At 54.7% G+C, this 11,933-nt stretch overlaps 1 protein-coding gene across 1 annotated transcript in view; it reads right to left on the reverse strand.

Moving 5' to 3' along the window:
* Nucleotides 1-972: 972 nt before the first annotated feature.
* The window catches only part of TNFSF13B (tumor necrosis factor (ligand) superfamily, member 13b), a 27,247-nt gene continuing 16,286 nt past the window's right edge, over nt 973-11,933 (reverse strand). The window contains exons 4-7 of the mRNA XM_012723151.1: nt 9,360-9,416; nt 4,550-4,662; nt 4,329-4,479; nt 973-2,288 (exon numbers count right to left, since the gene is read on the reverse strand). Coding sequence (XP_012578605.1) covers nt 2,176-2,288; nt 4,329-4,479; nt 4,550-4,662; nt 9,360-9,416 — 434 coding nt within the window. The 3' untranslated portion in view covers nt 973-2,175. The remainder of the gene's footprint in view (nt 2,289-4,328; nt 4,480-4,549; nt 4,663-9,359; nt 9,417-11,933) is intronic.

Below are 11,933 nucleotides of genomic sequence, written 5' to 3' on the forward strand. Positions count from 1 at the left end.
GCGCCGGGCGTGGCGGAGGGTGCCCCGAGCTCCAGGCCTGTCCGGCAGGCAGCCCGAGGGCCGGCTGTGAGCCGCTCTTACCAAACTTAACCAGTAAAAGACTCAGTGGTTGCCCTCCAGTGGCCCCGGAGGTTTCTCCTAAGACATCTGGCACTAGACACGCCGAAGGCGCAGGTCAGCACCGCTGCCCTGGGCCGCGAGAAAGGCGCCGCCCGCAGGCAGCAGACGGCCGGCAGGGACCAGCCGCTGCCCTCGCGTCGTTTGCGTCTTGGCCAGTGTGCTGAGTCCTGGCAAAGGACAACTAGGCGCCCGTAATTACACTTCTTATATTTAACGTGACCTCAAAGATATTTGCATCTCGGTTTTAAATGACAAAAGGCAGCCACTCAGCCCCAGCAGCGTGAAGGAGGGAAGAGACAGCCTGGAGCTGAGTTTGGGGGGACGGTGCGCTTGCTGGGTGGCTGAGTGAGTGAGCATCTGGGCCGCCCCAAGTCTCTGCAGCCGCAAACAGGAGGAAGAGGGCCGCAAGTAGACGGGCGCCACGGGGCTGCTGGGCCCGCTGTCCGCCTGCCACTCAGAGACCACGCTCCGACTTGCCTCTCAACTCACCGTTAATTTCTAGCTGGAGCTCTAGTGTTGGGAAACAGGTCAAACATTAAGTATTCAAGTATTTTATTGTCACCTCCTCGCACGTTTTTCTTTATCACGTTTTGCAACGATGCACCTAATTTTAAACATGCCATTTAGTAATATGGAGAGACACTGAAAGTGTCATGACACAAAAATCAGGAAATGAGGCTGACAGCACTCGCGGGTCACGCTCGGGGCCCCCGTCGGCACCCTCCGGCCCACCCTCCAGCACAGCACCGGCGCCCAGTCCACTCCTCACCCTTCTTGACAGCATCGGGAAGCCAAAGGTGTTGCAAACGTATTTTATTTTAACCAAAAAAGCCAAAATGATAAAAATCAGAGTTTTTGACAGTTTACTTGCAGAGACAAAATACAAATCATTTTCTTCTTTGAAAAAAGTATGTCTTTGTAAACAGACTAAGGAAAATCGCTGTGGGTCTCTTCTCCCATGTCCTGTATAAACGAATACAATAGATGGTTGGATGAAGGACATGCTTTCGTCTTTAATGACATGAAAAAGAGACAAGCAGATATTTAAGCTGCAACCCTGCGGCTCTCCGGGGTGACGTGGAGGCCGACCTCTGGGTATCGCCATCTTGTGACCAGCCATGTGGCGAACGGCTTGTTTCAGGACGCCGAGGACCCAAGCGAAGCCCCCACTTCTAACGCTGGTAACACGCGTCCGTGGCGCAGGCTGGAACTAGTCGTAGCGGTTAGAAACAAGGTTAGGAGTAAGGGGTGGCATTTTACAAACGGATTATTCCTAACTGGTGCTGGAGATGTTTTTACAGAAAGCGCTGTCGTGACTTCCAGTCATGCTCACAGGCTTGCCCTGGATTCCTCACTTTAAGGCTTTTTGAAGTGACTGAAGTTAGCTCTAAGTCTACCTGGAAGCAGAGACCATGAGGGAACTACCTCCCCCGTGCGAAGAAATGTCTGGGCATGTTCCAACTGCCAAGATAGAACGTCAGAGATACAATCACACGCGCCGACCAACCGGGCTCAGACACTCTCCGTCTCCTGCTCTGATTCTCATGATCTCACATGATCGGTTTGAACTCTCAGTGACTTGTCACGGACCAGGTGCACGATTCTGTAACTATTTCTTTTCCACATCGTTCACTGAGAAGGGAGAAAGGTGTCTGACCGGAAACTAGAGCATAGACCCGAGACCCCGGAAGCACCTCGCTGTCCGCCAGGCAAAGGCTGCGATACCAGCTCTGGAGAAGTGACTCCTGCCCGTGAGTCCTGTGCTCCCCGGCCGGAAGCCGTGCCCAGACTGTTCTGGTGGCATGAGAGGAAAGGCCCTGGCCTGCCCATTCCCTACACGGGCCCTATTTCTTGTAATTCACATGACACCCTTTGGCTGCGGCTGCCGGTCAAATTTCCTGTTTTGGTCTGGTTCCAGCAAACCGACACAAACAGCTCTCAGCAAAGGCTACGGTAATGACATAGTTTTCCCCTTTCGGTATTTCCAGTTAAATGTTTTCTCCTTAGAGGTACAGAGGAGCAGAGGGAAAGCGCCAGCGATGAGGTGTGAGCAGGTCACAGCAGCTTCAGAGCGCCGAAAAACGTGCCATCTCCATCCTGAGATATCTTAGCGTCTTCGCGTGGGATTGCAAGCTGTAGCTCATCCCCTTCCTCCAGCCTTGCGATGCCTGGGGAGAGAGTCAAAACTGTGTCTGGATGCCGGGGCGAAGAGCCCGAACCTAAACCCGGTGCCGGCTGGCGAAAACGCTACCTCCGGCGTCCACGCCACGCACTACCCCAGAGGCCGCCTGGCCCAGGGCCTCTTCCTCAGAGTGGAAAACTAATTAAGGAAACACGCCACCGCAGAAAGGAAGCGCTCTCGGCTACTTTTATAAGTGGAGGCTCTGAACAGGAGCCGACTGTCGAAGAGAAAAGCACAGCACGTCTCTGAGCGGAATAGTATGTAGTTGAAAGTAGCTTCGCTTTCTTAACAAGGGAAACATAGTGATGTTACATAGAAATACAGAGACGCACGTGTCTGTCTGTGTGAAGCCCTCGCTATACTGTTGAATGTGCACACACAAAATTCAAACTATCTAAAAGTACAAGTCGGAACACTGCTCACTAACAAAGCACTCCAGTCCACATGTTTTCTTGGAGTGGAGCGCTGACGTAGGGGTCACGGGGCTTGTGTCCACAGTCTTCCGCCGGAGACGCTTCTTCCCGTGCCCATGTGTGACTTTATGCTCAAGAGGAACAAGGCCATTAGCCTCTGACTGACCAGTGACGCGCGCGAGCCTTCCTCACGGTGGTGTGCTCTGGCTGAGGGCACAGACACAGCTCGGAAGCCACGCTCCTGCTGTGGTCTGTGAGCACCTGCTGCATCCGCACGCCCGCAGCGCCCAGAGGTCCTGGGACACAGCCCCCGGGTACGGAGCGCCGCCAGCCGCTCAGCCGCCCCGAGCGGGAGCAGCCCTGTCCGGAAGGCCCGCGTCTGCGACGGCCGAGGGGCGGTGCACGGGCCCACGCCCGCAGCTGTGTGGGCCGTGCCTGTGCTTCCTAAGCTGGCTGAAGCGGCTCCCTCGAGGGTAAAGAGTGGGGGACTGCCTGAGAGCCTTCGTCATGGAGATGGCAGGCAGCCTCCTGCTCGGATAACGAGGCTTCGTTCTAGGGTGTTAAGTAATGCTAACTCCAAAAATAAAGTTGGTCTAGTTGTGCTTCAAACCCTCACACTGAATTATTGGCAATTTCTATCGTTCCGATTGCTGCAATCAGCTGCACCTTTCCCTGCAATGAGCAAACCCGACTGCTCAGTTGCACAGTAAGTCAGACTCGGGCCTGCGTCTCAGAGAGGTCCTTGCATTATGTTGGCTTCCTTAAACACCTATTTTAATTTGTTCAGGTTACTGTGGAAATGTTTCCTGTACTTAGACGCTGATGTGTGGCTTACAGTGGTTTTAAACAAATTGCAAATCTGGCATTGCCTAGAGAATGACGCTTGTATTCCGTAGTAAGCTATTAACTGAGAAATAGTTTTAAGGTCAGGTTAATTATTTGCAAAGAGGAAGGCGTCAGGGATCTCTGGCAGAACACCCGAACAGGAAGTGACACTGCTGCGGCCCGAGGATGAGAAGATTCCAGGGAGCCCACTGTGAAGCTCCGGGATGGGCGAGCCCACTGAATCACAGCTTGGCGTGGCTGCGTCATTTGGAAGCATGCCGTGGCGCTAATACTGGTCACCACGGGGCGCGGGCAAACATTTCTGTATGAAAATTAGGGAATTTCGACTCAACAGACTTCCTCATCACCCACCTCACGCTTCTCATGGTGCAAGAGACGGAATGACAACCGCCTCCGTTACTGTGCACCACGTCACTTCCTTTCTGATTTACTGGGCATGGGCTCGCGGTGCCTTTGAAGCCAGAATTCCCACTTGCACAGCGCGTCCCGGAGCGGCCGGGCGGGGCTCCGTGCTCGGTCCACCGGCCCAGTGGAGCCCGGCCCGCAGGCCTGGCTGCCCCTGCCGGCGTCTCGGCTGAGTGCCACGAAGAGCCGCCGGAGGAACCCCGGCCGACCGAAAACCAAGGGGTGGTGTTGCGGTCTCCACCAGAGGAGACGCGGCTGGCCACGAGTGGACAAGGCCCCCCCACGGCGGCGGGCCGGCCCCACGGACCGTTCCCTGGCGCTCGGCCGCGGGTCCTGGTGGCGCCGGCAGGCCGCGCACTCACCCGCCGAGTAACAGGAGTTGTTGGGCAGGGTCCCGGGCATGTTCTGGACACATCGGAACAGAGTCACCAGGTTCAGCTCGTCCCCAAAGACGTGCACCTTCTTCCGCTGGATGAGGTGCCCCATGGCGAAGGTGCTGTCGGTGTACAGGACCTGCGGGCGAGCCCAAGAGCCGGTCAGAAGCGCCCGCAGGTGCCGCTCCGGCAGCCGCGCCCGCACCCACCTGGCCGTAGATGAAGAAGTAACCGGTCTCCTTCACCAGGATTTTGTTCTCTCTCTCCTCGAGGGCCGTCCCCCTCTTAAAGCTCAGCAGCCACGGCACGAAGGTGTAGAGCCCTGCGGGCACAAGAGCCGTGAGACGCGGCGGGGAGCGGGCGGCTCGGCGCCCCCCACGGAGGTCGCCTGGAAGAGGGCGATCGCGCCCTTCCGCTCTGGGCCACCACCCGTGCCCAGAGGACGCGGGATGCGGCATTGGGAAGCGAAAAAGGGGCCCCCCGCCAAACAGCGCGCAGAGGGGGCGCCCGGCCTGACAGGCGCAGTTGTACCTGGACCTGCCCTTTCCTCGCGGCTGACACAGGGCTGCGCAGGCATTTGCAGAAGTGAGAACCCCGGCGCTTTTCAGCGTCAGATGACCCAAGAGGATGCCTTTGTTGCTTAAAGTCGTGTTTTTAAACAATGATTTTTGCTCAAAAGCGTTTTACCAACGAGCGACTGTAATTCTGGGAACTCAAACATCCTACAACTAGGAGATTGTCTGAAATTGAGAAAAAATACGCATTTCTAAAACTGTGTGCTTATAGTCTATAGAGGTCTAGCTTTATTGAAAAATGTCTTTGTAATACTTAAATTGATGTCCTATTTTTTTCCCCATATGTGTACCTGTAAAAATCAGCGAGCTAGTTCTCAGCTGTTACGTCAGAATGGGGGGGGGGGGATGGAGCTATTAGCTTATATTTTCGTTATTTTGGGGATTTGGGTTTGGGGCACTTGGCCAGGCCATGCTGTAAATGCGCCCGCTAAAGAGAGCACAGTTTCCTCCTCTGGGGGAACCTGCCCCTCTGGCCCTCGTGTGTGAACAGACACACACACGCAGGCCACGTGTGAGCTACACTCGCTGGCCGAGGCATGACCGCTGAGGTGGGAGCCTCGTGCCGAGAGCACAGTGCAGCACAGTTTGCCTCAATAGACACGTGCCGCTGCGTGCATTCAAATGCTTTAAGAAAACTAAATAATAAACTCGAGGGTAAAGTGACCAAACACGGATTATATTTTATGACATGCTTCTGTTAAAACTTTGACTTTTAGCGCAGTAGACTGTAGGTAAATGCCGACTAGAAAGTGAGCAGCTACAGCCTCTTCTGTGCGGTGTTTTCCTACACTAGCATCAGCCCTGACAGCAGGCAGTCAAGAATGTGGCTGTGAACTCCAGAATATTAAGAATATCAGTGCTTGCTTCTTTAGCCAACAGTGAAACCCAGGAAGTATTTCTATATATGAAGCTTGAACATCTCAGTGCCACTCAGCTGAAAATGCTTGATGGATTTAAATGCTATTGAAAACTTAAATATCACGTGCCCATTAGCATTTGAATTTAAATAAAAAATCAGTATTAATATGTGAAAAAAATTGCATGTACGTCTTTCTTAACATACCATGATGAACTGTCTTTTGCATTCTGACATATTCAAGAATTCTGAACAAAAGACTAGCAAATCACACTCAGAAGAATACTTAATGGCTCATACACTATGATCAGTTGGAATTTATAAACAGATGCAATTATACCGATTCACAAAATATTCTACATAACCAAAGAAACTGAGCAAAAGCAAAGTTGTAGTTCTCTGGCTTCAAACTATACTCTAATGCCATAATCCTCAAAACAGTGTGGCACTGGCATACAGACAAACAGACCAAAGAAACAGAATAAAAAGCTCAGAAATAAACTCATGCAGCAGCACAGATAAACCTGGGAGACATTATGCTAAGTGAAATAAGCCAGTCACCGAAAGACAGATACCACGTGGCCTGTCTTATATTTGGAATCTAGAAAGGTCATATTCTTAGAAGTGATTCTGGCTACCAGGGGCTGAGAGTTGGAGGAAATGGTTATCAGGGGCTGGTTAGAGGTGATACTTTATCAGACATCAATATGATAGAACAGAAGGGAATATAAAATGCCTCAACTACTGGAATATGTTAAAGTGAACATCTCCAAGCAGTGGGGGAAATATGAAATGTTCAGAAATTTCTGGGTTTCTGAAAATAATTGTGTATGGAAAAAATTAAGTTGGTTGGATACCTCACTTTTTTTTTAAAACCAGAATAACTGAAAATAGACAAAATATTTAAATGTAAAATGAAGCCATAAAGTTGGGATAGGATTTCTAAAAACCTTTGAAATTTAGAACCCTTTCTAATCATACCTCAAAATCCAGAAGACTGAAAACATAATAGAATTTAGCAACAACAAATAAGCTGTAAATAAAATGACAAAGCGAACTGACAGCATGGGAGGAGGGGACTGTCCATCCACTATGGTTAACCTGCTTACCACGTGAAGACTGCACAGACATTACTTTTTTTGTTAAAAATTTATCTATTTATGCATACAGATTGGGGTACAGGGGCTGTGAGAGGCTTCACCAGAGACAGAGCGGGGAGCAGAACAGGCAGATGGATGAAGGACACTGCTGAGGGGAGCAGCAGGGAGACAGGAGAGGTCTGCGGCGCCATGGGGGTCAGTCACTCCCTGGCTGGGGCTTGAACTTGTGCTGCAGGGGCTGCGGCCAGCTTCACAGTGCTGCGCTTTAACCCGCTGCACCACCAGGGAGGACCCAGGCAACTTTTTTTAAATAAGAAGGAACTCTGTTCAAAGACAAAATAACACCAATATTTTGGTAGGCAATATTCAACAACAATATGCGTTGCTGACTGAGAAAAGTTTATGGTAGTGAGCCCAGATCGCCTCCACCTCAGTATGGCTCGTCTGCTTGCGTGGGAAGCCAGAGCTGCATTGTCATTTGGGTTTGCAGCAAGTCTTGAAGGCTACGTGAAGCGATAACTTGGCAGGTGAGGCTGGGTGGGACAGGCTGGAAGGGAGCAACGATTGGAACTCACCCTTAATGCGCTTGTTCAATTCGTCTGCGATACCGAGGTGTATTATTACCTTTTCAGTAATTACATCCAAATTCCAAACAGAGAAAAGAATAGGAGAGACGCGACTTTTCAGCCGCCGCCGGCTCTGTTGTTTTTAATTTGTGGGGTCCATCTGCGCCTTCTCCGCCTTTGCTGGAGAAAAGCCCAAGAGCGCAGTGCCGAGGCGTGTAGAAGAGCAAACGAAAGCAGCCCGTCCCGCAAGCCCACGGTTTCAGCCCGGGGCGCGGCACCACGACCCCCTCCCCAGCAGGTTTCTTAGGGGCCCGGGTGCAGCCGAGCGCTGCTCCCCGCGACGCATGCGCGCTGGCATTGCCAAGCGGCTCCCCGTGAATCCTGGTCCGGTGCCCACACCCGGGACAGCGCCCTGGGGGCGGGGAGCTGGCCCTCGGGGCTCGCCCTGTGCTCAGCCCCACTCTGGGGAAGCACGCATCCTCTTGTGACACACTGAGTCCGTGTTTCTGGCCAAATGCGTCAAGCAAGCCTCTTCCAAGTCCCATCTTTTTAATTTCATCTTTGGTCTTTAGGGGCTTTTTTGGTTTTGGGTTGATTCCTAGGAAAGAGCTGCGGCCCATTAAAAGTTACAAAAACAAGACTTTGGAAGAACAGAGCCATAAATCAAGATTTGAAATCATTTCGTGTGCGTGCTACAGTTAGCAACATTAAAACCACACAGAAAATTATAGCTGCAAGACAGCTCTCCAGGGTCACCCTGTGCAGGCCCCCGGGAAGCCTGATTCAGCGCCTTTATCTGGGTTCCAGGACCTGGCTCCTGGCCCCTCTCCCGACTCCAGCGCCTCTCAACTCCCTCCTAGTTCCCAGCACCCACATTCCCGCCCCCGCCCGCTTAATTCCCTCCCCAGCACTCTGATTTTCACTTGCCCACTGGGGGGGTTATTGCTGGGCTGGCTTCCCCTCACCACAAGGTAAGCCCCCTGGAAGTGGGAACCACGCAGATTTTCTTCAGTCCAAAGGGCCAGGCCTGGCCGGGGCTGGGAGGCCGCCTGCTTGCCACCACTGTTGATGCAGGAGCCACTGGAGGTTGGAATTTCTCACAGAAATGCTGATTATTTATATGTAAACATATGTCTGTTTACATTAATTCATTAGATACTGGTGCTATTTTAACATCATGTTTAGGATAGAAACGCTTAGTTTTTCTCCTCATTCAATTATTTTTGCAACCTGATGTAACAGGAGAATCCACGTTGTGAAGTTCCTCTCGAGCCACTGCAGAAGCAGAGACTGCGCCGTGACAATACATTGAGTTGGCTTTTAATAAGTTGAGCTGACTTTGCTTTGCTGCATGCTGGTCAGCGAACGCCTCCAGCCATCAGCACTGCTAAGGTGATTCTACTGGCCAGATGTCCCATCTGCCCACTTCCCCGCCATCATTTTGAAGCCATTTACTGTATTACATCTATTTACAAGATAATCCAGACAGACAACTGATTTGAAATCAAGTTTGAATATAATCTGTGGGCCCGAAACCTCAAAGTGATGCTTCTTACTGAATTCTTTTTCTGAAGATTCATTCATTCATGCACGCGAGGACTGAGGTGCAGGCCAGAGGAGGGGGCGACGAGCGCCTTCGCGAGACGGAGTGGGGAGCAGAGCAGGCGGACTGACCTAAACGCACGGCTGAGGGACAGCGGGATGACAGGCGGGGGCTGCGCCCTGGGGTCCCTCCCGGCCGGGATGGGGCCCGGCTGCCGCGACTGCGGACAGCCTCCTAGTGCTGCGCTTCAAACCCTGCACCCCCGGGGAGGCCCCGACTGAATTCAAGGGGGACGATTACTGGGGCTGTTTATTTTGATTTGCAGAGCGTTCACATCTTAGCAGGTGCGGTGGGGGGCGGGGCGGGGCGGGGCCCTTACCTTTGCGGATGGTGGGCGTGCCGCTGTCTGCGATCAGCTGCAGGCAGTCCTGGGTGACTGAAAAGCAGACAGAGACCTCGGTTACGTGGCCTGAAAATCATGAGGGCGTGACGATGACCGAGATAGAAGACCACAAGCCCGCTCTTCCGAGACAACGACACTGACAATGACACTTGTGAGCAGAACACTGCGTCCCGCTCTGAAAATTCCTGCCTCGGACGTCTGAGACAGCTTCAACCTGAACTGCAGCTGTCGCAAAGCTACATGCTGCTGAGCTGCAGAAACAGCTCTGGGCTCGGCCGTGGGGCGCGTCGCCGGCAGAGGAAGCAAGTTGCCTAGAGCCGCTGCTGTCCAGGTCTCCAAGCACATGGACGGTCAAATCGTGTCCTTCTCGAGAGGGTCCACTGCTAAAAGCTGGCACTAAACAGTGGCTCGTGGCATTTAAAACACCACAGCGTTTCGGGGCATAGAGAGAGACCGCCCTGCTGACGGGGCAGAGGGGACGCGGGTCGGGTCACGGGGCCCTGACTGTCACATACTGGACACTCCGCCTGGGAAAGGACAGACCCCACGCGGAGGCCAGTGGCCGGGCTGAACCGAGTCCCTGCTGGCTGTGCTCGGGAGCCAAAGCGGCTTTGGACAGATACTTTGGGCCCAAGGAAGGACAGAGTACGTTTCAAAGAAATAAAAGGGAAGATTTCCCCGAGGTTGCGTAATCCGTGGCATTTCTGGGAAACTTGAATTCGCACCACACAGTACACGAGATTGCTCCAGAGAGTATCGAAACCAGTAAATAACCGTCTGGGCTGTTCTCTTCGGCAGAGAGAAACGCTCTTGGGTAAAAACATAAGCACACCGTGGGTAGGAAAGGCCGGAGGGGCGGGGGCCGAGAAGGCGCCGGCACACCCGAGAGCCCCGCACATCGCAAGAACGGGGCAGCTGCCTGGCTCCCGCAGCGCCCCGCCGCGCTGAGGGGGTGCCGCAGAGCAGCTTCTCTGCAGACGGGGTGCAGGGCCGCCGAAATACGGCAAAGTCACCTGGGTGCACGGGTAAGCAAAGTCCCCAAGACCAGCAGGCACAGGTGCCCAGGTGAGCTTTCTGGGGTGCAGGTGAGCTCCCTGGGGCCCGGGTGAGCTTTTTGGGGCGCAGGTGAGCTCCCTGGGGCCCAGGTGAGCTTTCTGGGGTGCAGGTGAGCTCCCTAGGGCCCAGGTGAGCTTTCTGGGGTGCAGGTGAGCTTCCTGGGGTGAGCTCCCTGGGGCCCAGGTGCGCTTTCTTGGGTGCAGGTGAGCTCCCTGGGGCCCGGGTGAGCTTTCTGGGGCACAGGTGAGCTCCCTGGGGCCCGGGTGAGCTTTCTGGGGCGCAGGTGAGCTCCCTGGGGCCCGGGTGAGCTTTCTGGGGTGCAGGTGAGCTCCCTGGGGCCCAGGTGAGCTTTCTGGAGTGCAGGTGAGCTTTCTAGTGTCCAGGTGAGCTTCCTGGGGAACAGGTGAGCTTTCTGGGGCCCGGGTGAGCTTTCTGGGGCGCAGGTGAGCTCCCTGGGGCCCGGGTGAGCTTTCTGGGGCGCAGGTGAGCTCCCTGGGGCCCGGGTGAGCTTTCTGGGGCGCAGGTGAGCTTCCTGGGGCCCGGGTGAGCTTTCCGGGGTGCGGACGAGCTTTCTAGTGTCCAGGTGAGCTTCCTGGGGCCCAGGTGAGCTTTCTGGGGCTAAGGTGAGCTGGAGGGAGAAGGGAAGAACAGGACGTGGACAGGGAAAGGAAAATCTGTTAGCACAGAAAACGATGCTCACTGCGAGGAGATAAGACCAGAGACTGTGTCTGTGTCTGTGGTGACCGACAGACCCGGAGGCCCGGCTTGTCACAGCGCTGTGGGCTGGCGGCTTCGGAGGCTGCTGGGGAAGGTCATGGCGCCAAACGCTCCACTCAGACGCAGCAGCCACGCGGCCTCCTTCCTTGCTCCAGAGCCTCCCCGGGGCGCCTGCCCCTCCCCACCCCTCAGCCCAGGCGGTTCTCCCTGCCCAGCCCCTCGGCTGCCCTGCCCAGCAGGCCGCGGTTCCGCTCGGCCGAAGGACGGGGCCACCGCGAGGAGACGCGGCCCGGCCCGAGAGGCAGCGCCGCCGGCCGCGGGGTGTGTTGGTCACACCGGACTTCGGCTGTCCGTGGCTCGCGGACTTCCTGCCTTCGACGTGAGTTATGCGGGAGGCTGGGAAGTCACTGGCCTGCGAAACCCGGTGCAGCCGTTTCCCACACGAGCAGGGACAGCGAGGCCAGGCCGGCCCACGGGGGCTCGCTCCAAGCAGGACTCGTGAGGCAAACACTCGCTGTTGCTCCATCGTGCAGATAATCAAAACCCACCAAGTCCACGAGCAGAAGAGCTGTGGGATATTTTCCATGTGGAAACATTTTAGCTTTCAGACCCGGGGCACTTCAGCGCCCTGTAGCCAGAACTCGGGGCTGGGAGTTCACAGCCCGTGGGCGTCCGTTGCTTTGTCTCCTGCCTGGACTCTGGCTGGCCGCTCGGATACTGGCCGCGGGTCGGGCAGGCAGGGGCGCCTGGGCGCCGCCAGCCAGGGCCCCACGCGGC

The sequence above is a fragment of the Condylura cristata genome, unplaced genomic scaffold (assembly GCF_000260355.1).
Source record: "Condylura cristata isolate star-nosed mole 26May11 unplaced genomic scaffold, ConCri1.0 scaffold00010, whole genome shotgun sequence".
NCBI lineage: Eukaryota > Metazoa > Chordata > Mammalia > Eulipotyphla > Talpidae > Condylura > Condylura cristata.